The sequence below is a fragment of the Bombina bombina genome, chromosome 3 (genome assembly GCF_027579735.1).
Source record: "Bombina bombina isolate aBomBom1 chromosome 3, aBomBom1.pri, whole genome shotgun sequence".
Lineage (NCBI taxonomy): Eukaryota > Metazoa > Chordata > Amphibia > Anura > Bombinatoridae > Bombina > Bombina bombina.
In genome coordinates, this window is record NC_069501.1 from 695,450,683 (window position 1) to 695,477,918 (window position 27,236).

At 35.9% G+C, this 27,236-nt stretch overlaps 1 protein-coding gene across 1 annotated transcript in view; it reads right to left on the minus strand.

The window, feature by feature from the left end:
• Positions 1 to 27,236, minus strand: part of LOC128652486 (uncharacterized) — an 868,114-nt gene that overhangs the window by 840,245 nt on the left and 633 nt on the right. Inside the window, exons 2-6 of the mRNA XM_053705422.1 lie at positions 21,525 to 21,697; positions 19,480 to 19,670; positions 16,957 to 17,079; positions 15,729 to 15,947; positions 14,054 to 14,202 (exon numbers count right to left, since the gene is read on the minus strand). Coding sequence (XP_053561397.1) covers positions 14,054 to 14,202; positions 15,729 to 15,947; positions 16,957 to 17,079; positions 19,480 to 19,670; positions 21,525 to 21,697 — 855 coding nt within the window. The remainder of the gene's footprint in view (positions 1 to 14,053; positions 14,203 to 15,728; positions 15,948 to 16,956; positions 17,080 to 19,479; positions 19,671 to 21,524; positions 21,698 to 27,236) is intronic.

The following is a 27,236-nucleotide window of genomic DNA, read 5'->3' on the forward strand; positions in this document are numbered from 1 at the left end:
AAAGGACATATGTATTTAAAAATAAAATATAAAACAAAAGTTAAAAAATGAGAAACAAAAAATAAAAATAGTAATAATAATAATAACAATAATAAAAAGAAAACATTCCCCCAAACACCCCAGTGGGAGATAAACACTAAGGTATCTATAAAGAATAAGTAGAAAAAAAGTGTTGTATTGCTATAAAAAGGGATATGAAAACACAAACATTTTCTTTTGTAATTCAGACAGAGCATAATTTTTTTTTTTAAGTTTGCAATTTACTTCTATTATCAAATTTGCTTTGTTCCCATGATATTCTGTGTTAAAGAGATACCTAGGTAGGCATGTGGAGCATTACATGGCAGGAAATAATGCTGCCATCTAGTGCTCTTGTAAAGGGATAACATTCTTGCAAAACTGCTGCCATAAAGTGCTCCAGAAATGGGCCAGCTCCTAAGCATACATCCCTGATTTTCCACAAAAGATACCAAGGAAACGAAGAAAACATTATAATAAAAGTAAATTAGAAAGCTGTTTAAAATCGCATGCTCTATCTGAATAATGAAAGAAAAATGTTGTTTTCATATCCCTTTAAACACCTCTAGCTTTTGTGGAAGAATTGTGCTTGTCCCACACTCCCTAGGGAGCAGTAGCAGACCTACTCAACACAGGACCATGGAGCAAAAAAACTAAGTAATATGCCATAGTAATAATATACATTCTGTTCTGTATTATTATTTTGAGGATGGGTAGATAAATAGATGGATAGATCTGCAACCTCCACTAATAAAAGGCTTCCCTGCATTAGGAAAGTACACTTTCTGCACATGCGTATGTATAGACTGGTTGCTATGGACCCAGCAACTGAGCCCTGGTTCCAATGCACCACAATGCACCAATGGTAGTTCCGCCACTGCTAGAGAGGCCAAAAAGAAAACCGTGTAACATATTTTGGGCCAGATTACAAGTGGTGCACTGATTTTTGTAAACAATTTTTTGCTCATGCATTAACTGTGCACGAGAGCGAAAGACTTAGGAGCGCTAATTTCAGGACTCAAATATTGCGACCACGTTAACGCCTTCTCCCCGTAGACTAATATGGGGTACACTAAAGAAATCATTTTCTATTTATCGCTCGCACGCTATTCCGACACTGTGCTAGATCAACTTCGCAAAAGCCAAAGGTGCGTTAGGAATACTTTCAATTCCTGTGTTCTTCACTAGAAGAAAATGTTCTTTTTATCTTTAAATATATATATATATATTAATATATACAGAGAGAAGTGCACTCACAGGAACAAACAACTTGCTCAATACCATTGTTAGCCTGTTCTATGGCAATTTACCACCTGGGTGTAGCTTTTTAGCCCAGTAATGCTTTTCACAGAGTAGAACTTTCCTGTAGTATATCAGTCTGATCCCGCCTATTACGGTCAGTCCATCGCCGATATACCAGGCAATTCCTCTCTGAACAAGGAACACAGCAACCCCTGACGATCATTTCGGCCTTCATTGGGCCACGTCAGTGAAGTGTAGCCATATTCCTCTAAGCACACTGAGCAAGGAGTCCACGTCTGGTTACCCCTTTTTTCCATAGGGAGACTAAATACATACAGAGAGAAGTGCACTCACAGGAACAAACAACTTGCTCAATACCATTGTTAACCTGTTCTATGGCGATTTACCACCTGGGTGCAGCTTTTTAGCCCAGTAATGCTTTTCACAGAGTAGGACTTTCCTGTAGTATATCAGTCTGATCCTGCCTATTACGGTCAGTACAGTGCCGTGACGTCTCAAATAACTCTATTAGCTTAACTCAGGTTAATACAAATTTAATACAAATTAAATAAAAGACAAATTATGTTAAAATCATGGATCCATGGTACAATATATTCACAAATTACATAAAACAATGTCACATAATTTATAGGATAAAATCATGTGATAAAACTAATAACATACAAAATTAGCTGAAAGTCAATATCGTTGGGGAATGATACTCCCTGCGAACAAATGTGAAATGTTCAAAAAACAGTGAAAAAATAGTTAAAAAATATATAAAATCCCTAAAATCCAAAACGATGTGACAGTGATCAAAAAATGGTCAATGAGTGATCAAACAAAAATTCAAAAAATAAAAAATGAAAAATGAAAAAAAATTAGTGAATCGTGGTAAAGTCAGTGAGAAAATGATAATTCCAATATGAAAATTCAAATATGAAAAAACTGTGTGTCTGTTAATAAATCCTCCTTAAGTGTGTCCTCAAAAGAGTCAATACAGGTGTTAATGTGGTAGGTGAGGGGATGTCCGTTAAACCTTGGGTTCAATCCCTTAATCCAACCTGTAGAAAGAAATCTGAAATAGTGCAATAATGCTAACAATAAACAAATAATTTATTGTTAGCATTATTGCACTATTTCAGATTTCTTTCTACAGGTTGGATTAAGGGATTGAACCCAGGGTTTACCGGACATCCCCTCACCTACCACATTAACACCTGTATTGACTCTTTTGAGGACACACTTAAGGAGGCTTTATTAACAGACACACAGTTTTTTCATATTTGAATTTTCATAATGGAATTATCATTTTCTCACTGACTTTACCACGATTCACTCTTTTTTTTTTCATTTTTCGTTTTTTATTTTTTGAATTTTTGTTTGATCACTCATTGACCATTTTTTGATCACTGTCACATCGTTTTGGATTTTAGGGATTTTATATATTTTTTCCCTATTTTTTCACTGTTTTTTGAACATTTCACATTTGTTCGCAGGGAGTATCATTCCCCAACGATATTGACTTTCAGCTAATTTTGTATGTTATTAGTTTTATCACATGATTTTATCCTATAAATTATGTGACATTGTTTTATGTAATTTGTGAATATATTGTACCATGGATCCATGATTTTAACATAATTTGTCTTTTATTTAATTTGTATTAAATTTGTATTAACCTGAGTTAAACTAATAGAGTTATTTGAGACGTCACAGAACGATTTTTTACCTATTTATTTCTTATCTCTTATCTAACAGAGTTTACATTTAGCATTATCAGTTGATTTTACTTCCTCGGCCTTTGTTAGGCGCTCCTAGGTCTTTAACATTATATCATTTCTATCTAAGGGCTAGCTAGGTACCCTTTTGTACCCAGGAGCTAGTAGGAATACTGTGTGAGCGCTGTGAGATACCTTATTCATAGGTCAGTACAGTGCCAAAATACCAGGCAATTCCTCTCTGAACAAGGAACACAGCAACCCCAGACAATCGTTTCTGCCTTCATTGGGCCTCGTCAGTGAAGTGTAGTCATATTCCTCTAAGCACACTGAGCAAGGAGTCCACGTCTGGTTGCCTCTTTTTCCAATAGGGAGACTAAATACATACAGAGAGAAGTGCACTCACAGGAACGAACAACTTTCTCAATACCATTGTTAGCCTGTTCTATGGCGATTTACCACCTGGGTGCAGCTTTTTAGCCCAGTAATGCTTTTCACAGAGTAGAACTTTCCTGTAGTATATCAGTCTAATCCTGACTATTACGGTCAGTCCAGCGCCGAAATACCAGGAAACCCCAGACGATCGTTTCTGCCTTCCTTGGGCCTCGTCAGTGAGGTGTAGCCATATTCCTCTAAGCACACTGAGCAAGGAGTCCACGTCTGGTTGCCCCTTTTTCCCATAGGGAGACTAAATACATACAGAAAGAAGTGCACTCATAGGAATGAACAACTTGCTCAATACCATTGTTAGCCTGTTCTATGGCGATTTACCACCTGGGTGCAGCTTTTTAGCCCAGTAATGCTTTTCACAGAGTAGAACTTTCCTGTAGTATATCAGTCTGATCCTGCCTATTACGGTCAGTCCAGCGCCGAAATACCACGCAATTCCTCTCTGAACAAGGAACACAGCAACCCCAGACGATCGTTTCTGCCTTCATTGGGCCTCGTCAGTGAAGTGTAGCCATATTCCTCTAAGCACACTGAGCAAGGAGTCCACGTCTGGTTGCCCCTTTTTCCCATAGGGAGAATAAATAAACACAGAGAGAAGTGCACTCACAGAAACGAACAACTTGCTCAATCCCATTCTTAGCCTGTTCTATGGTGATTTACCACCTAGGTGCAGCTTTTTTGCCCAGCAATGCTTTTCTTTTCCTGTAATATATCAGTCTGATATATATATATATATATATATATATATATATATATATATATATATATATATTTAAAAACAAAAAGAAAAAAAATCTAAATGAAGAAAAAAGGAATTTCAAAAAAATTATATTGCATGGTATTTGACTGGGAAGGGCTCAAAAGTATATATATATATATATATATATATATATATACACACATACATACACACACATCTCCTTATAGTATAGCACTCTCAATTATGATCCGGGGTGCACAGCATACAAGTAAAATAATCCAGAAAAAAGGCAGGCACTCTCCGTTTATATCCACAAATATCTTTACTGTGTAACAAGTGACGTTTCGGGGTTTCACCCCCGTCCTCAGACTTACATATATGGTATGTAAGTCTGAGGACGGGGGTGAAACCCCGAAACGTCACTTGTCACACAGTAAAGATATTTGTCGATATAAACGGAGAGTGCCTGCCTTTTTTCTGGATTATATATATATATATACTGTATATATATATCAGTATGTGTATATATGTGTTTAAACATATTTACACATATAAACAGATAAACACACTTGTATACACATATATAGACATGTATACATACACATTTATGTATATATATATAGATAGATTCCCAAAGAATGATAAGCACAGTCTTACAATTCCATGCAACTGCCAGGGTGCACTTTATCCACAAATCCAGAATCCCATCAAAAAAGGCACTCACTGGTCTTCATAAAAAATAATAACTTATTTTAAATCATCAGTAAAACGACATAACGTTTTGATGTGGTTTCACACCTTTGTCAAATTTCATTAAAAAATGAGCTTCCCAGAAAAACAGAATCCCAAACAAACATACATACCCCACTATATCCCCACCTGCCTTAAAGGACCAGTCAACACAGTAGATTTGCATAATAAACAAATGCAAGATAACAAGACAATGCAATAGCATTTAGTCTGAACTTCAAATGATTAGTTGATTTTTTTTCTGACCATTTTAAAAGTGATGTCTTTTTCCACTCCCCCTATACCATGTGACAGCCATCAGCCAATCACAAATGCATACACACTTATTCTTGCACATGCTCACTAGGAGCTGGTGACTCAAAAAGTTTAAATATAAAAAGACTGTGCACTTTTTGTTAATGGAAGTAAATTGGAAAGTTGTCTAAAATGGCATGCTCTATCTGAATAATGAAAGTTTAATTTTGATTGAGTGTCCCTTTAAGTACCCATTAAGATCCATTAACGCTACCGTGTTGTCACGTAATTATGTAATCACGTTACGTGTCAACGTAGCGCATCATTACCAATCACTTGGCCCCTCGTTACCCTGGTAACATATACACAAAAGTGTATTACACCGCATGCATTGTCTTAAAAGTGATAACATTGCATAATCAGCAACAAAAGCCCGCACTACATTAACTATTGTACAATAGCAGCAAAACATACCGTGGTGCACAGATTATCACCATACAGTGATTTGTCACCACTTGATAGTAGATCCTTGTAAATATCCATCGCTGTCATACTATATAATGTGCTTGCTGTAACCCACTATCAAGAGAATGCATAGCAACATGAAAAAAATACCCTATCTTATCTACATAAATCCCTATTAAAATAAAATATATATATACACAGCTCACATATTTGTAGCATACAGAGCAACCATAGATAAAGTAACCTTAATGAATATAAGTGAATGTACCTCATATTAATATCCCCTTCATACCACCTGGAGTATAGGTAGAATCCCGTGGTACCCACTAGAACGAACATCCATGTGGATCCACATCGGGTAATTTCCTTTAAAAATATGATTTATTAGTCCAGGTCTCAGTCATGTGTAAAATGGTCAAGGAAGGTATTCAGTCCCTTTGGTACTAGGGTATCCAACATATGGATCCATTTTGTCTCCATCTGTAACAGCTTCTTGGCCCTATTGCCACCTCTTGCTAATTGAGGAACATGGTCAATGATCATTGATCTTAAGCTTGATATGCCATGATTACATTTGGCGAAGTGGTGTGCCACTGGTTGCTCTGAATCCCCCTTGTTGTGGGCCTCCCGAATTGCACAATGGTGGTTGGCCATGTATTTTTTTCATGTTGCTATGCATTCTCTTGATAGTGGGTTACAGCAAGCACATTATACAGTATGACAGCGATGGATAGTTACAAGGATCTACTATCAAGTGGTGACACATCACTGTATGGTGATAATCTGTGTACCACTGTATGTTTCGCTGCTATTGTACAATAGTTAATATAGTGCAGGCTTTTGTTGCTGATTATGCAACGTTATCACTTTCAAGACAATGCATGCGGTGTAATACACTTCCGTGTATACGTTACTGCGGTAACGAGGGACCAAGTGATTTGTAATGATGCGCCACGTTGACACGTAACGTGATGACGTCATTACGTGACAATATGGTAGTGTTAATAGATCTTAAAGGGTACTTAAGGCAGGTGGCGATATAGTGGGGTATGTATGTTTGTTTGGGGTTCCGTTTTTCTGGGAAGCTCATTTTTTCATGACATTTGACAAAGGTGTGAAACCACATCAAAACGTTATGTCGTTTTACTGATGATTTAAAATAAAAGTTATTATTTTTTAAGAAGACCAGTGAGTGCCTTTTTTGATGGGATTATATATATACAGTATATATATATATATATATATATATATATATATATATATATATATATATATATATATATATGAACAGCTAGCACTCACAGTACCATAGTGTAAATCGGGGATACTTCCCAAATTATTTATAGTTTTTGAGATCCAGAGAGCACTCGCCAGGGAATAAAGTTTTTGTACCAGTACCTCTGCCATCTCAAAACAGATAATATTTGTAATCGTCATGTAAATACTCTTGTTTTCACAAGAGGGTGATGCAAAATATATATAGCAATAATCAATTCTATATCAATCAATAATTAATGAGCACCGGCACTTTCTTTTCACAAAAAATATATATATAGCTAGATATAGATAGTTAGATAGATAGATAGATAGATAGATAGATAGAGATACATTGAATCAAACACTTTGCCATATACCATATCCCTTTCTAACCCTTTTAAAACCATTTTATCAATATTGAAATATTATTATTAAACAAAAAGTGTATATATGAGTGTAATAGTTTATTTTAATATGTTTTTGAAGTGATTTGTGTTTTTTGTTTTTTTACTTTTTCACTTTACTTAAGGGGATAGATTTATCATAGTGCAAGCGGACATGATACAATGTAGCATATCATGTCCGCTGCACATCGATAAATGCCGACAGCATACGCTGTCAGTATTTATCATTGCACCAGCAGTTCTTGTGAACTGCTGGTGCAATGCCGCCCCCTGCAGATTTGCGGCCAATCAACTGCTAGCAGGGGGTGTCAATCAACCCGATCGTATTCGATCGGGTTGATTTCTGTCCGCAGCCTCAGAGCAGGCGGACAAGTTATGGAGCAGCAGTCTAACTTCTGTTAACTGGCGAGCCTGAATGCTCGCGCTGAAACAGGGGCATCAAGCTCCACTATTTAACGTGGTTGCGATATTCATTCAAAGTATAGTTTGTGAAAGAGCAATGCCGGCCCCTTCTGTATGCTCACATGTATTTCATATTTTCATGTATTTTCATGTATGTATTTCATATGTGTCCCTTCTTAAAGCGGCAATATGGTCACCCTAATGTGGAGTAACGCTGCACAAAAGGGGAGGAGTGGGGGCTCTCCCTAACTAACGATCCAGAGGGTGGGATGTGGGGGAACCACTAAACTACAGAATTTAAAAATGTAAAAAAAAGCATTTTACAGGTACTGGCAGACAGCTGCCAGTACCTAAAATGGCGGACAATAGTTAGAGGGGGGTGGGTTAAAAGAGTTGTTTGAGAGGGATCAGGGAGGTTGGAGGGTAAGGGGGATCCCACACTGCAGAAAAAATAAAAACAAATAAAAAATGTTCAATAAAAAAATGGCCTTAAATTTTCATATTGACAGATTGTCTGCCAGTACCTAAGATAGGGGTGACCAGTACGGGGTGAGGGAGGAAAGAGAGCTGTTTGGGAGAGATCAGGTAGGAATCAGGGGATGGAAGTGTCAGATGGGAGGGTAATGTAAACACTGCAGCTAAAATTAACCTTACAAGCTAGTGTGGTTCTTGCGCAACAGCTATTAGCAGACTTTTAATTACCAAAAAGCCATGGCAAAGCCATATATGTCTGCTATTTCTGAACAAAGCGGATCCCAGAGAAGCTTTTACAACCATTTGTGCCATGATTGCACAAGCAGTATATAAATAATTTTAGTGAGAAACCCAAACGGCTAGATTACGAGTTTTTGTCGGTAAGGCTTGCAGTGCTAACGCTCAGTTTTTTCTCACCGCTCACTTTAAACAACGCTGGTATTACAGTTTTTTTTCAACCCGGCATTAGCCGGAAAAAAGTGAGCGGAGAGCAAAAGTTAGCTCCACATCTCACTAAAATACCAGCGCTGCTTACGGTAGCGGTGAGCTGGCTAAACGTGCTCGTGCACGATTTCCCCATGGGAAACAATGGGGCTGAGCTGACAGAAAAAAAACAGCGTTCAGCTCCTAACGCAGCCCCATTGTTTCCTATGAGGAAATACATTTTATGTCTACACTTAACACCCTAACATGAACCCAGAGTCTAAACACCCCTAATCTTACACTTATGAACCCCTAATCTGCTGCCCCCAACATCGCCGACACCTACATTATATTTATTAACCCCTAATCTGCCGCCCCCAATGTCGCCGCCATCTAACTACACTTATTAACCCCTATATGCCGCCCCCAACGTCGCCACCACTATAATAAATATATTAACCTCTACACCTAAATCTAACCCTAACACCCCCCTAATTTAAATATAATTTTAAATATTCTTAATACAATTACTACAATTAAATAAATTATTCCTATTTAAAATGAAATACTTACCTATAAAATAAACCCCTACACCTAGATTTAGAGTTCTGCGTTAGCCGTCAAAAGCAGCGTTAAGGGGTCCTAATGCTGCTTTTGGCCGCCCGCTGGTATTTAGAGTCGGCCATGTAAAGGTTAACCGCTCACTTTCAAGCCGCGACTTTTCCATACCGCAGATCCCCTTACGCCAATCGCGTATCCTATCTTTTCAATGGGATCTTCCTAACGCTGGTATTTAGAGTCTTGGCTGAAGTGAGTGTTACACCTCTACCGACAAGACTCCTAACGCCCATGGAAAGGCTGTAGTTAAGAGCTTTATGGGCTAACGCCAGTATATAAAGCTCTTAACTACAGTGCTCTAAAGTACACTAACACCCATAAACTACCTATGTATCCCTAAACCGAGGTCCCCACACATTGACGCCACTATAATAAATATTTTTAACCCCTAATCTGCCGACCGCACATCGCAGCCACCTACATTATCCCTATGAACCCCTAATCTGCTGCCGGTCTAGATGTCCTCTTCTGCCCCATCGGATGAAGACTTCGGCCCGACTGGGTGAAGACGACTCAAGGTAGGGAGATCTTCAGGGGGGTAGTGTTTGGTTTATTTAAGGGGGGTTTGGGTGGGTTAGAGTAGGGGTATGTGGGTGGTGGGTTTTAATGTTGGGGGGGTTGTATTTTTTTTTTACAGGCAAAAGAGCTGATTACTTTGGGGCATGCCCTGCAAAAAGCCCTTTTAAGGGCTGGTAAAAGAGCTGATTACTTTTTAATTTAGAATAGGGTAGGGACCTTTATTATTTTGGGGGGCTTTTTTATTTTATTAGGGGGTTTAGAGTAGGTGTAATTAGCCTAATATTCTTGTAATCTTTTTTTATTTTTTGTAATTTAGTGTTTATGTTTTTTTTTAATTTAGTTTAGTTTATTTAATTGTATGTAATTGTAGGTAATTTATTTAATTAATTTATAGATAGTGTAGTGTTAGGTTTAATTGTAACTTAGGTTAGGATTTATTTTACAGGTAATTTTGTAATTATTTTAACTAGGTAGCTATTAAATAGTAAATAACTATTTAATAGCTATTGTACCTAGTTAAAATAAATACAAAGTTGCCTGTAAAATAAATATAAATCCTAAAATAGCTACAATATAATTATTCGTTATATTGTAGCTATATTAGGGTTTATTTTACAGGCAAGTATTTAGTTCTAAATAGGAATACTTTAGTTAATAAGATTTAATTTAATTTAGGGGGGTGTTAGGGTTAGGGTTAGACTTAGCTTTAAGGGTTAATACATTTATTATAGTAGCGGTGAGGTCCAATCGGCAGATTAGGGGTTAATACTTGAAGTTTGGTGGTGGCGACGTTGGGGGGGGCAGATTAGGGGTTAATAAATATTATGTAGGTGTCGGTGATGTTGGGGGCAGCAGATTAGGGGTTCATAGGGATAATGTAGGTGGCAGCGGTGTCCGGAGCGGCAGATTAGGGGTTAATAGTGTAATGCAGGTGTCAGCGATAGCGGGGTCGGCAGATTAGGGGTTAATAAGTGTAAGGTTAGGGGTGTTTAGACTCGGGGTTCATGTTAAGGTGTTAGGTGCAGACTTAGAAAGTGTTTCCCCATAGGAAACAATGGGGCTGCGTTGGGAGCTTAACGCTGCTTTTTTGCAGGTGTTAGGTTTTTTTTCAGCCCAAACTGCCCCATTGTTTCCTATGGGGGAATCGTGCACGAGCACGTTTTGCCAGCTTACCGCTACCGTAAGCAATGCTGGTATTGAGGGTTGAAGTGGCGGTAAATTCGGGGGGTATTGTATTTTTTTACAGGTAAAAGAGCTGATTACTTTGGGACAATGCCCTGCAAAAGGCCCTTTTAAGGGCTATTTGTAATTTAGTATAGGGTAGGGATTTTTATTATTTTGGGGGGCTTTTTTATTTTATTAGGGGGATTAGAGTAGGTGTAATTATTTTATTATTATTTTTTTTATAATTTAGTGTTTGTTGTTTTTTGTACTTTCGTTTATTTTATTTAATTGTAGTTAATTGTAGGTAATTTAGTTAATTTATTTAATGATAGTGTAGTGTTAGGTGTAATTGTAACTTAGGTTAGGATTTATTTTACAGGTAAATTTGTATTTATTTTAACTAGGTAGTTATTAAATAGTTAATAACTATTTAATAACTATTGTACCTAGATAAAATAAATACAAACTTGCCTGTAAAATAAAAATAAACCCTAAGCTAGCTACAATGTAACTATTAGTTATATTGTAGCTAGCTTAGGGTTTATTTTATAGGTAAGTATTTAGTTTTAAATAGGAATTATTTTTTTCATTGTGGTAATTTTATTTAGTTTTATTTAAATTATATTTAAGTTAGGGGGGTTAGACTTAGGGTTAGACTTAGGTTTAGGGGTTAATAAATTTAATATAGTAGCGACGACGTTGGGGGCGGCAGATTAGGGGTTAATAAATGTAGGTAGGTGTCGGCGATGTTAGGGACGGCAGATTAAGAGTTAATACAATTTAACTAGTGTTTGCAAGGCGGGAGTGTGGCGGTTTAGGGGTTAATATATTTATTAAAGTGGCGGCGATGGCTGGTCGGCAGATTAGGGGTTAAAAACTTTAGTTAACTGTTTGCGATGTGGGGGGGCCTCGGTTTAGGGGTTAATAGGTAGTTTATGGGTGTTAGTGTACTTTTTAGCACTTTAGCTAAGAGTTTTATGATACGGCGTTAGCCCATAAAACTCTTAACTACTGACTTTTAAATGCGTTAGGAGTCTTGACAGGAGAGACTGTACTGCTCACTTCTTCAAAGACTCGTAATACCGGCGTTATGCAAGTCCCATTGAAAAGATAGGATACGCAATTTACGTAAGGGGATTTGCGGTAAGTTCGAGTCGCAGAATGAAAGTGAGCGGTACACCTGTACCTCTCAACGCTGCTTTTTAAGGCTAACGCAAGACTTGTAATCTAGGCGAAATTTTGTTAAAAAGTTAATGATTTTTTTTATTTGGCGGTGAAATGGTGGCATGAATTATACCAAAATGGACCTAGATCAATACCTTGGGTATTTAGTTTGAAAACTAAATTAAAAAAAACAAGGCTCTATTTCTGTTTAAAAGGAGTTATAGCAAAAATGTTAAAAAATCTCTGGTATTTTGGCCAAGTTTTTTCTCTGAAAGTCCCAACAGTAAATGGGGTTAAATATTAGATAAAACAAACTGGGGTTTGTTTGTTTTTTGTTCTTTTGAAAAATGTCTGTTGCTTGAATAAAACAAATTTTTGTAGGTGTTGTCCTTGTCAGCCAGTTAGCTGTAGAGTCCTCAGGCCTCAGTTGTTCACATTTATGAACTTCCTGATAGCTTCACTTTATATTGAAGGATTTTTAACATTAAATTTAAACATTTTAACTGAACATAACAAATGTACAACCCAGAATACCACAGTGAATTAAAAAGTAGCATTGAAAAAGGCTATTATAGAATTTTTTTAACAATAAGATCAGTACCAAATCAAATTGCACTTATGATTACGCAAAACAATCTTACTATAGTCATTTTAACATCTAGGTAGAACAGAACACAAGCACCACATAACATTTAAGCACAGTTTATTATATTTCCAGGAATTTAAATAAATAAAATAAAAGACACAAAGGGCTCTATTATGAGTGACGCGCTAACTGTAATGCGCGATATGGGGTGTTTCTCTGCTTTTTGCGTGCAACAAAAATAGCACGAGTATTACAAGTTGAAAGTAAAGCGCATTGGGTTAGCTGCTGATTGTAGGCTACACATAGATGCCTTGTGTGATTGGCTCACCCATGTACATTGCTATATTTCAACAAAGGATCTGAAGAATGAAGCAAATTAAATAATAGAAGTAAATTGGAAAGTTGATCAAAATTTTATTTTCTATCTGAATCATGACAGAAATTTTTTGGATTTCATGTCCCTTTAAAAATAAATAGAACATATTCTTCTATGGGAAATATTCATATTTCATATTGGGTTTAATGCTTTAGAATAAACGTGGTCGGGTTAGCTCGCGAGTATTGGTGTTAGGTTTTCTTTTGCAGTTTGCGCACTCCATTGACTTCTATGGGACAAAACTCTAACGCAATCCCGATATTCAAAATTCCACTTTTTGTGCATGTAGGGTTTTCACTCGCACGCTAACTTTTTACTTTTGCCTCCAAAAAAAGCCTCTATATAGCGAAGTTAACACGCACGCTTGAGTGCAAAATAGTGCTCCACTCATAATCTAGCCCTAATTTAGCATACTATATTATAAATATTAATAGGCTTGTCATTCTTTAGCAAGTGTCCTTTTGTACTGAGAGACAGAAACCCCCCCAAAATATACTCATTTAGTAAAACAAAAGTGCATTATTAAAGGGACAGTAAAGTCAAAGTTAAACTTGGATGGATTAGATAGAACATGGCATTTTAAACATCATTCACATTTACTTATATTATTCATTTTGTTTAGTTCTCTCTGAATTCTTTGTTTAAGAGTAATCCTAGGTGAGCTCATTTAGTCATCTGATAGCTGATTGCAACAGTGTTCTAAGCAATGTTATACATTGTTGCAAATACTGCTGCTATCCAAAGACTGCTAAACACATGAGCAGACTACTGAGCATACCATTGTTTACTCTTTAACAAAGGATACCAAGATAACAAAGGAAATTTTTTTAATAAAAGTAAATTGGAAACTTGTTTAAAATCGCATACTCTATTTCAAACATGAACATATTCATTTTGACTTTACTGTCCATTTAATTGCAAAATGCATCTTGTATATGTGGGTGCAATTTTCAGTTTGTAGATCTCTTTTTTTTCTTTTTCATCACTATATAATTGATATATATATATATATATATATATATATATATATATATATATATATATATATATATATATAGTTAATGTAAACAAACATAATATTAGTACCTTGAATGTGTCCACACTAAAAATAAACTGTGTAACATTGGTGAAAATGTTTTTTGTTTCTCAGCAGGAGATTTAGCCGCATTCAATCGATTATACCACTGAATTATTGTCTTCAAATATGTTGCATTTTCTTCAGCCTGATAAAGCGCCTACGAAAAAAATTAACAATTTAAACAATGATGAAAGCAGGACTGCAAATTAGTGAAATGATTACTAACAAAGCCTTTCATAACTCAGTCTGTGCACTTAATTTCGATACAAACTACCATAAAACATTAGAGAAAAATTCTCAAACTTATTAAAACTATATAAACTATCCCTCCTCTTCCTCTATCTCTGATATTAGGTAAAAACCTACATCTAGGAAATGTTATAACTCACAGCGCTATAAAAAAGTGACCTACAGCTCCTGTCTAAGGTGGGTCCCCAATTACCCACAAATAGAAACACTGTAAAGAATGGGGTTTAGAGAAGAGCGCCAGAAGAGGCAAGGTCTCCGGAGTGTGGAGGTATTAACAGAGATCTATGTCAGTGTAGAACCCTATTTTGGACACTGTTATTATTACAGATGGCCCCAAAGGCTACAGTAATCTATTGACAATAGTTGGTAAAAGGTAATACAACACAATTAATTATAGATGAAATAAGAATGAGTTATATCGCTAAGCATGGATCCATGTTACATAAAAACACATAAATATAAAATCAATCCAAAATTATATAATATATGTATATATGTGTACAGTTAAACATTAAAAATATTATAATTTATAAAATGCCAAATTGAGTATAATCCTCACTAAGAGGTGACCCAATAATTGGTGCTAAAAACAGTATGGTTAGAAAAGATAGGAGTCGATAAACGTCACTACCCTCTATTTCAAAGGTCTAGATATATACACACTGGTAGGGGTCTATTGATTCTAAACCAGTTTAGACCCCTACCAGTGTGTATATATCTAGACCTTTGAAATAGAGGGTAGTGATGTTTATCGACTCCTATCTTTTCTAACCATACTGTTTTTAGCACCAATTATTGGGTCACCTCTTAGTGAGGATTATACTCAATTTGGCATTTTATAAATTATAATATTTTTAGTGTTCAACTGTACACATATATACATATATTATATAATTTTGGATTGTTTTTATATTTATGTGTTTTTATGTAACATGGATCCATGCTTAGCGATATAACTCATTCTTATTTCATCTATAATAAATTGTGTTGTATTACCTTTTACCAACTATTGTCGATAAATTACTGTAGCCTTTGGGGCCATCTGTAATAATAACAGTGTCCAAAATAGGGTTCTACACTGACATAGATCTCTGTTAATACCTCCACACTCCCGAGACCTTGCCTCTTCTGGCGCTCCTCTCTAAACCCCATTCTTTACAAAAACCTACATCTACCCTCTTTTTGTTTGTTTATTTTTATAAAGTCATTAGTTACCATAAACACAGAGCAAGAAAAAAAAGGTTACAGTACATTTTTGTATATTTGCCTTTTGCTTTTTCATTTCATTTATATTCTCACGAGGTACAGGTCCATCTCATTCCATGGATGTGAAAGTTCAGCTAAATGATCTATTATTTTTGTCATTGTTCTTCACATAACTGCACTATAATAAACAGCTTAAAAATGGGCTCAACTGTATATTTTGTTACTCACCTTTTCTACATCCCGTTTGACTGCTGTTATGGAATGCCCATAAGTGCTTCTCGCCAGCTGCAAATTAGAGACAATATCTCTGGCCTCAGCAGAACTCAGCTGCTTGATTATAGACTGCAGGTTATAGATGTGCCTGCTCCACATGTCTTGTTCATGGTAAATCCCAGCTTTTTGGCCCTGGCTTTTAATTTCTGTGAGAGGCTCATGTTTCAGTACCACCTAAAAATGAAGGAGTGATTAAAAACTGTTTTACAATATAATCTTACATGCAAAATTGTCTCTGATATATATACACAAACACATGCTCACACACAATAGATAGATAGATAGATAGATAGATAGATAGATAGGCAGAAAGATTGCATAATGATTTTGTACCTTTATGTTGTATCTATTGAGGGTATATATACAAGACATATAGATTAGCTAGTTAAGTTATACAAATTGATAGGTCTAGATGATAAATCGATATAGATAGATAGATAGATAGATAGATAGATAGATAGATAGATAGATGATAGACATACAGATGTGTAGACAGATAGATCTTTATTTGGATGAACATGCTAGTTAAGAGATATTTAAAAGAATCTAAACATGCCATTTGGAAATCCTCAATAATCTATTTAAAGAAAGTCTCTTAAAGGGCCATTAAAGTGCAAAATTTACATTCCAATTAATTAGAGAGTCGTTGCCTGCTCAGGACCAGGTATTCGATGCACCTCCCGATTGGTACTTTAACTATGTGTTAAACCAATTTGCAAGAATTAAACCCATAGGCTTCCATGTACTAAGGAGCGATAAGTTGTCCACTCGCTTTTGCTACATACAGGCAGAGGACGAACAGGATCTGCTGCCCGTATGTAACATTACATGCTCAAGTGAGTGTGGAAAGCTCACCCGTTCTCTTGCGCGACCAATCGAGTGAGAGAAAGGACTAGCGAGCTCTCTGTGATTTCCCCTCGCCACCTAAGAGGTGGCGTAGAGTGTAAGAAGCAGCAGTCTAATAACCGCTGCTTCTTACATTGTAGGAAGCAGGCTCGCATATGCAAACCTGCCCCACAAGGGCTTCGGAGCAGCTTTCGCTGCTTAGTACATAAAGCCCATATACTTGCTGGGTCGGTAGTGCTAAAATTTTAATGCTGTAAAGAATAAGAGCATGCCATTTTGGCAATATAATGGCACTTTAAGATACTTCTATGTCATATCTTTTTTCTTAGAGTCTCACCTTGATTTGTCTTATCCAGCCAATAACTGAAGTTTCCAATATATGAATTGCAACTCCTCTTTTATTGGATAATGGTGGACTGTTCAATATTTCAGTTGAAGGAAATGGGAGAACAATTGAACCCTAATAAAAAAAAGAAATATTTGGTTAAATAATTATATATTACTTTACATTATATGGAAAATCTTCAAATTATAGACTATTCTACTTTAAAAATATCCCTTTTTAGTGAAAGTTTATTAAATAAAATATTCACATTGTTCCAGTATAAAACATAAAAAAATAGCTGATATATGAAAATGACACAGATCTTCAGTTTTTTCTCTTCTTTTAAAAAGTCAGTACAAATCTTTGCAATGTAAATATTCACTAAACTAAGTTTGTAGGTAAAAAAAGGCATATGTAATTATCATGAACATCTTTTTACAAAAGTCAGTGGTATCAATAAAAAAATATCGATAAACAAGATTGTTCAACTTATTTTTATTCAATTTTCCTTCATGTGTTTTAAAAAATATCTGTTTAACCTTTGGTGAATCATTCTCGCCATGCAGGAGATTGATGATCTGATGCTGTTGTCGGCAACCCCATTCAAAGCAGCATGGCAGAGCCATTAATGTTAAGGCGAACATGCATGGTGACATCACAGAGGGGGCGGGACCAGGAAGTGACAAGCATTAAAGGAAGGAGGTTGGAAGCAAAGTTGTTCAAACCCCTCAGTCTCTGCTTCCTTACTAGCCACAGACCTCCAATATCCATCAATTGAAAGAGAATTGTCTGTTTATTCAAATAGTGGAAAGTCACATGACCCCAAATATTTGTAATGGTGTTTTTTTTGCTGTGGAATTTAGGCTCAATAAAAATGTTAATATCTAGAGACCCTTAAAGGGCCAGTAAACCCACCAAAAAATGTTATATAATTCTGCGCATAGTGCAGAATTATATAACATTAGGTTAGCGCCAGCTTTCTAAATCAAAGTATGTCACAGATATTTTCCTACAAAAATGTATTTTACAGACCGCCGCTCCTGACTCTACTGAGCGGGTCTGTTTTTTTTCTAAGCACATCGGGCACGCTGTCTAGTCATAGTTGGCCCGATCGCGCCATTAAAATGAATGTAGCTCGCTCGTGCACTGGTCTGGTAGCAGGAGCAAGCTACATTCATTTTAATGGCGTGATCAGGCCAGCTGTGACTAGACAGTGTGCCGGATGCGCTTAGAAAAAAAATAGACCCGCTCAGTAGAGCCAGGACTGGCGGTCTGTAAAATTCATTTTTGTAGGAAAATATCTGTAACATACTTTGATTTAGAAATCTGGCGCTTGTGCAATGATATATGCCAACAGCGTATGCTGTCTGCATTTATCAATGTGAGGCGGACGTGATACGCTACATTGTATCATGTCCGCTCGCACTTTCATAAATCAGCCCCTCTGTCTGAATCACAAAACAAATACAAAAATGTTTAGGTTTCATATCCCTTTAAATTACAAGAAAGGGGAGGGGAATAAATAATGCAAGTAGACATCAAAGCTCTGTTCACAGCACCTAATTAAATATTTGTTTGGATTTTGAAACATTGTTTTGAGTTCATTTACAATTAGGAATAAAAAAAGGTTAGAATTCATCCATCTTCCCTATTTTATATTGCAGCTTTAAAGGGACAGTCAAGTTAAAAAAAAACTTTCATGATTCAAATAGGGCATGTAATTTTAAACAACTTTCCAATTTATTTTTATCACCAATTTTGCTTTGTTCTCTTGGTATTTTTAGTTGAAAGCTAAACCTAGGAGGTTCATATGCTAATTTCTTAGACCTTAAAGGGGAGGGGACCTTAAACGCCTCTGATCTAAATGTTTTTCACCACTAGAGGGCATTAGTTCATGTCTTTCATATAGATAACATTGAGCTCATGCACATGAATTTACCATGGAGTCAGCTCTGATTGGCTAAAATGCAAGTCTGTCAAAAGAACTGAAATAAGAGGGCAGTCTACTGAGGCTTAGATACAAGGTAATTACAGAGGTTAAACGTGTATAATTATAACTGTGTTGTTTATGCAAAACTGGGGAATTGGTAATTAAGGGATTATCTATCTTTTAAAACAACAAAAGTTCTGGTGTTGACTGTCCCTTTAATATAGACAAACTACATGAAGCTGTAGGCCATGTATGTCAGTGTTCTAAGTATGATAAATCACTTCATTATAATTCATCACTACTCCCCATATTGTCTTTGTTTTGGTACCCTGATTTTATCTGTGTACTCTCTTCTATCTGACTTTTTACTGTCTATCTTGTCACTCATTTATTTCAATCTTACACTGAACAATGTCTCACATCTTTATAAGCAAGAGCAAATTACACCCCCTCCCACATATATAATGTTGATTTCTCTATTAATCCTTCATTCTGTTTTGTTCCATCTTCTTTAGTGAATCAGTCTACTTCACTGTTTCTTATGACTTCCATGAAATTGCATCACACAGTTTGTAATTATGAGCTTCCCCCCTCATTTCTCTTACCTCTGCATGACCTGCCATTACTGCCAGGTTTCCCATAAACCTATGCAGGATGTCAATGATTTTGTCAGTGCTTAAAGCCTTTCCTGCCATAATATTGTCATTGCAGAGAAGAGGCAAATACACTTGATGTAGAACCATATCAATGTACTTCAGTGGAAGTTTAGCGCAATCCACAGTTATCACATTATTAGCTAGAAAAGAATACATTGGTTAGTTTGTGATAATAGAAAACAGGAAACAGGTGTGCAAAATAATAATAAATGTTATATTATATACTTGAAATAACTAGTGCATTATATCCTCAAGTAAGTACTTCCCAAACATAGACAAACATTTATTTGTCATTTTTATTGATGTATAAATGAAGTGAACAGATGTTCAATTAGTTTTCCAAGAATCCTTAAAGGTACATGAAACCAAAAAAATGTATTTCATGGTTTTGAAAGAGCATGCAATTTTAAAGAACTTTCCAATTTACTTCTATTATCTTATTTGCTTCATTCTCTTGGTATCCTTTGTTGACAAGTATAGATGCCTCATGTGATTGTTTCACCCATGTGCATTTCTATTGCTTCAACAAAGGATATCTAAAGAATGAAGCAAATTAAATAATAGAAGTAATTTGGAATGTTGTTTAAAATTGTATTCTCTGTGTGAATCATGAAAGAAAATGTTGGGTTTCATGTCCCTTTAAGTGTTCATACTTTAAAAATATCCTTAAACATTTATGGTTTTGTTAATATACATTGTTCTGACCTGTCTTTAGGTTTTACTGAGCTAGGTAGGCTCAGGAGCTGGGAGCTAGCTGCTGATTGGTGGCTGTACATACTGTATTTGTCTCTTGTGATTGGATTTCCAATTTCTTTAATTAGTTCCTAGCAGTGCATTGTTGCTCCTTTCACAAAGGATACAAAGAGAATGCAGTAGCATTGATTATAGTAAAATTGAAAGTTGTTTAAAAATGTATGCTCTATCTGAATCATTAATTTTTTGGGGGGGTTTCCTGTCACTTTAACTAGTCTACTAGTATTGCCTGCAGGTTACACAATTGCTGAACTTTTGTCTGAATATGACCTTGCTTTTGTCTCCTGGATGTCTGCCTAAAACTGATCTCTGTTGACCTTTTGCTCTCATAAAGAGTTTTTTTTAACAGCTTTTGTCCACTGCTTTTGGACTAAAAGGGACAGTAAACACCTGAATATTTTTTATATAAAATGTTTAGTCATGCATAATGAAACAACTTTGCAATATATTTTCATTATTTATTTGGTCACATTTTCATGTAATTTAGCTCTGAAAATTTCTAATTCTCAGAACTTGAAATGCACCCGGCTGACTTTTAAGGCTAACTCTGCTACATATATGTCCCTAACTGGCTTTATCAGATAACAACTGCAATACAAGTCATTTTATACTAACTTTATGACAGTGGCTAGCCTTGCTGTCTGCAGACTAAAGCCCAGATTGGTTCCTCTAAATAAGGCAAATGGGGGTGGAGTTTGGTTATTGAAAAATAATTGCAGTAAAAAGGATGTTAATTTGTTTTTAAAATGTTAAGACTTGGCTGATATGTTATTATATAGCAAAACAACAGAAATGACTCTTAATTACAAGCTGTTTATTGTCCCTTTAAATTTGGAACCTGATCTTTTGCCTGATCTTGCCTTTCTATATGCCTTGCCCTTAAATTTGTTCCAAAATTTGAGTGTATGGCCTTTGGCTTGACATCAGTTTTGGATTGTCCTTCCAGATACACTATACCATCTCACCATATCTTAGGGTTTCATCATGTCTCTATATCTATGTGCTAGCAGCGGAGCACATTCTGAAGCACATCCAGGGGTTTATACAATCCTGCCTCAGTACCTGGGTTAGCCTCTTGACTCACAATACAAAATAGCCTTTAGACAATACAAGACTAAATCCATTAAAGGTTACAAATTATATTCTATAAAGTCAAAATGGCAGTCATAATAAAAAAAAAAAAAATGTTTTATGTAGAACCTTCAAGTAGCAGATTTTTACATTTGTGATTTCACTCTTACCTATATTATCTAATGTTAGTTTTGCAGTGGCTCCCAGTTTAATGAAACATATACATTTATTCTGAAGTGCCGGTGGAGGAGAAAGTGAGGCTGCCAGAGAACTCTTTGCAAGTTTGAAGTATATATACAAGGCATGAACATCTTCATTTTTTAAAAACTCCAATAGAAAACATCTTAAAAAGAGAAAAAAAATGGTTGATTATTTTTTTTTTTTTTTTTTTTTAAATATTTTTATTGAGGTTGAAAGCAAAACAGTACATAGTTGCTCCATATAACAACCCTTAGGCAGTGAAAAAACTACAGCAATAAACAAAATTGTTGCTATACATAGAATTGAACGATTCGATTTTAGAGGACATGAATTATAATATACAGTTTGACATCAAGATATAATGCTGGTACAATGGGCTACACAATATTCTCATCTCCTAAAGCTGTATATGTGGTAAAGTAGAGCATAAAAAGAACCTTGATTTTCCTATATGTGTCAGAGTAATAGCCCCTATGAGATAATTAACAAAGTACTAATATACGCCCCTGATCATAAACCGTCGCCTCTCTTGGACCACCAGGAATGTAAGTAAAACTGAAATGTAGAAGCTTTGGTGAAAGAACAAAAGGGGTCACTCTTGGACCCTAGTAGGTATCTTAGCTAGGGAATAACGATGTAGTCTGGACCCAATATATATTGCAAAGAAGAGGTCTATAGTCTACCACTCAACTGACATAAAATAGCGTATTGTCTATACACTATAGACAATAGGCTATTTATGTCAGTTGAGTGGTAAGCAGGAATGTATATAGAGACCTTATATAAAAACAAACTAGTAATGAGCTCTCCAGTTAAATAGTAAATATCTTTAAGTGTATAGAGCTGCTTTATGGTGGGTTGGAACTATAGATCATGGGAATTTGTGTGATATAGAGTCAGCCAGTTGCTATGCATCAACTAATCTCACAGTCCTTTGATAATGCAGCGAAGACTAGTATTGAACAACGTAAAATATAGCCATATAATAAGGAATTTTTTGTAAGGGGTAGAGAAAATCTCAGACCCCTCTTGGATCTATATGGTCACTTCTTTAAACACCAACATACTTCTGGGGTAGTAAATATATCAGGGGAACATTTGAGAATAACTAAATAGGACCTCTTTGAGACGCTAGGAACATGTAATTGGATAATGCCTAACGATCTCTATGTACATAAGGACAGTTCCTAAATACAAAAAAAGGATTGTACTGATCTCAATAAAAATAACATACCATACTGTAATAAACTCTAAAACTAGAATATAGTTATAACTTCAATATAAGTCTATAACTCAATTATGTAAATCTGCTAGTAAGGCTGTCGTCTATCTTATGTTAGGCTACCCTACCATGTGGGCATGGGCCCTATACCCGACGGCAAGGTAGAATATGTGTTAAGCCATATAAGGTACATACGGCATACTATATTTCTTACTGTTCAACAAATAGAATACAGCAGTTTACATCAATACAATTTCCTTTAGCTCATTAAATTTACAGGGCTCAGTCCTCTTATTAAGTCTAGTAAGATAAAGGATATGGCTAACCGAAGAGAAATACCCTAAGAGATAACATGCCAATCTGCATAACAAATAGCAATCATATTAAAGGGACACGGAACCCACATTTTTTCTTTCGTGATTCAGATAGAGCATGCAATTTTAAGCAACTTTCTAATTTCACCTATTATCAATTTTTCTTTGTTCTCTTGCTATCTTTATTTGAAAAAGAAGGCATCTAAGCTAAGGAGCCAGACAATTTTTAGTTTAGCACACTGGACAGCACTTGTTTATTGGTGGGTGAATTTATCCACCAATCAACAAGAACAACCCAGGTTGTTCACCAAAAATGGGCCAGCATCTAAACTTACATTCTTGCTTTTCAAATAAAGATACCAAGAGAATGAAGAACATTTGATAATAGGAGTAAATTAGAAAGTTGCATGCTCTATCTATATCACAAAAGAAAACATTTGGGTTCAGTGACCCTTTAACCCTAGGGATATGAGTATTTCAGGCTAACATTTATAAACTAGTAAATCTACTACAAATTGCATCCCACAATAAGTTCTGGGGCTAATTGGAGTTTACTAAAAGTTATACAAGAGCATTTAAGTTGTACATTATACTTCAGGCTAAAGTATGATAATCTAGAAGTTTCCATAATCTTGTAAAGTACAGTAAGGGACCTGGAATTACAGAACATATTAAATATAGCTAGAACAATAGTGAGAAAAAGTCTTTATGACTTATTCTAGAGCACAAGGAAACATGATAGCCTATGTTATTTAACAAACTAGGGATTCTAGAAGAGATCAGCATCTAGTACTTATAGCCTAAAACATGTCTTTTAGTATATAGGCAGTCATTATGGAAATGTACATTTTGGGTAGATATCTCTATATTTTGAACTGTCTACTTTAGCAGGTTGGGTCATGCAAATTGATATCTAGAGATCCTTTACATTTAAATTAAATATAATCCCTAGGATGTAGTGAAATAGAGATGAAATATTAACAAAATATATCTCAGTAAATTTATAACATTGGATTAGCATTAAACATTTTCCACCACTAGCTAAAATGCAGAGCCTTGTAAACAAAATAATTATTTAACAGGAATCTATGCAGAAAAGTGAACAAAAACAAAGTGACATGAAAATACCTGCTTAGGGAAATAATCACTCAATTAGAATATCAGGGAACAGTTGTAAGCACTTTAGGTTACTTAGTCCAGATGTCTAGCTATCGGTTATGTAGCTAAGAGTAATATGGACAGGTTTTGTATTGGGCATCTAGCTAATTACTTTTAAGAAGTCTCCCTGGTTTGTAAGGAGAAAAAGACTTGACTCACGGACAAAACAGAAGTCCGGTAGACTGACACGCTTCCCAAATGTATGGCTGCATCCAGACGTTAGGTAGGGTAGTTCCTTCACACCATTTGGTTTGTTTATCATAGCCCTCAGCTTTGGTGAGTCAGAGTATATTGGCTTCAGCTGCCGGGTATTGTTGCAAGCCGATTTGCGGTTAACATTTTCTGGCATCAGAGCCTTTAAAGGCTCAGGGCAGGATAGTATCTCCCACTCCAAACTTTCTGGGCGCAAGTCAGCCACCCCCCGGGGGCCCCTTCCTGGGGTCCGGCCAGCTGCAGCTCCCCGGTCGCCTATAGCCAGTGCAGCCAATTCACCAGATGACCTCTGTATCAGCTTCCCGCTCTCTCTGAATGAACCACTCTGTGCTCGAGGACTTAAAGGGACATTATACACTCATTTTTTCTTTGCATAAATGTTTTGTATATGATCTATTTATATAGCCCATAAAGTTGTTTTTTTAAATTTTTTATAGTTTTGCTTATTTTTAAATAACATTGCTCTGATTTTCAGACTCCTAACCAAGCCCCAAAGTATTATTTGAATACCGTCAGCTACCTTCTCCAGCTTGCTGCTGTTTGTGTAAAGGGTCTTTTCATATGCAAAAGAAGGGGGGGGGTCTTATTTCCCACTTGCAGTGGGCTTTCCAACTAACTTATCAACAGAGCTAAACTAAGAGGTTCTAAGTAAGTTTTTAAACATTTTTATACTGGATTTTTATATCAGTATTTGTGTATCTTATTCTTTATAGTAGTGTCTATTACATGCAGTTATATGAAAATGAGTGTATACTGTCCCTTTAACTCCACTGTTGAAGTACACTCTGCATGTTTATCTCTCGGCTCATTGAGGTAAGTACTTTGTTTGGAACTTGTCAGTAGTGGAACCCTAGGATATCCATAGGAACTGGGAGCCCCTACATAAGGCCGTGATTTCTTATGCTTTGCATCAAAACTTATTGTAAAGTGGATCAGTAGTTGATAGACACTCACATGTAGCTGACAATATGGAGGATAACTTACTCTCTAGCTCTGAGAAATGTTTTCCAGACCAACTGTAAACTTTATATGTATATAGAACTAGAATAGCATGGTACTCTGTAACTTAGATAACTGGGGGGGGGGGGGGGGAATTTTGCAGCAGCCCAAGCCATGTCGTGAATGAAGCAGCCTCCCAGGCCAGAGAAGATCAGCCTGGCTTTTCTGAAGAGCATAGGCCAGGCTTGTAGTCAGATATCAGCTCAGGAATTCAGATGTCGGTGTAGGATATATCTGATTTCATATTTTTAGGTTTAAATAGATTGCTAAGTATTTATATTGAGAAATATGTAAAAATAGCAGAACTGAAGTATGTGGCATACACTACTCCATCCTGCAATATGGTCACTAAGTACTGTATATAGAGCCTACCCACAAAACACATGGTAGCCAAGAACTGTGATGTGCAATTAAAGGGACAGTCTACACTAAAATTGTTATTGTTTAAAAAGATAGATAATTCATTTACTACCCATTCCCCAGCTTTGCACAACCAACATTGTTAGATTAATATACTTTATAACATTTAAACCTCTAAATTTCTGCCTGTTTCAAAGGCTCTATATAAAAATAAAAAAGGCTCTATAGACAGCCTCTTAATCACATGTTATTTTATTTGCTTTTCACAACAGGAGATTGATAGTTCATGTGGGCCATATAGATAACAATGTGTTCACGTTCAATGTATAACATGTATTTAAGAGTTATCACAACGCAATACTAAATGCAGGTCAATAGGTAATAGTCATGTGATCGGGGGGCTGTCAGAAGATGCTTAGATACAAGGTAATCACAGAAGTAAAAAGTATATTAATATAACTGTGTTGGTTATGCAAAACTAGGGAATGGGTAGTAAAGGAATTACCTATCTTTTAAAACAATACAAATTCTATTGCGGACTGTCCCTTTAAACACATGTCCTCTATCTGCTACCTTCTTCTGAATTTACTTATACATTCCCCATAAATCGAATATTATCCTAAAATTGAACCTTCTAATTGTTGATAAGCATCCACCTTAATGTGCCAATGTCTGGATAGGTGTTAATAGTAACCACATGAAAATAAATACAATAAATAGCATAGACTTTATGGATTATAAAATGGACATTCCTTTCTGCTTCAGGGGTCTTAGGAAAAGTTAGTGAGCACTAAAAATAATCCCTGTTTTGCCAGTGAGAATTTGCATTCCAGTGTGTATTATTATTTTCTAAGGAGCTAAGCTCACAACTCACGGGGAATTCCTGGTCCAGCCCCTATTTTTAGATCATTCAGTGAGGTCTACCCATGATTATCAGGCCCTGAGTGAGGTGGTCTCTGGGGCATTGTCATAAATATTGTACATTCTGGAAGGAAGGTGGCAATGCGCATCAAAAGGGCATGGAATCACACTTTTTGTATCATGCTTGTGAAATGTATTAAAGGGACATAATACTTATATACTATATCCCTTGAAAGTGATGCAGCAAAACTGTAAAAAGAGAAGAAAATATCACCTGAACATCTCTATGTAAAAAAGGAAGAAAATGTACCTTCAGCTCACCAGAGTAAGTGCTGTGTAAATAGTTATACTTCAACTGCTATACAGTTGCAAGTTAAAAAAAAATAAAAAAAACAATTGCCAATCAGCATCAGCAGTGCTGAGGTAATGCTTTGCCTTTGTTGTGATCTCATGGGATTTCACTGAAATTTCATGAGATTTCATAGAACTTACTTAAACTGAATAGGAAAATAACATGACTGTGCCTGGATATGCTAGATGCACACTCCCTAGCT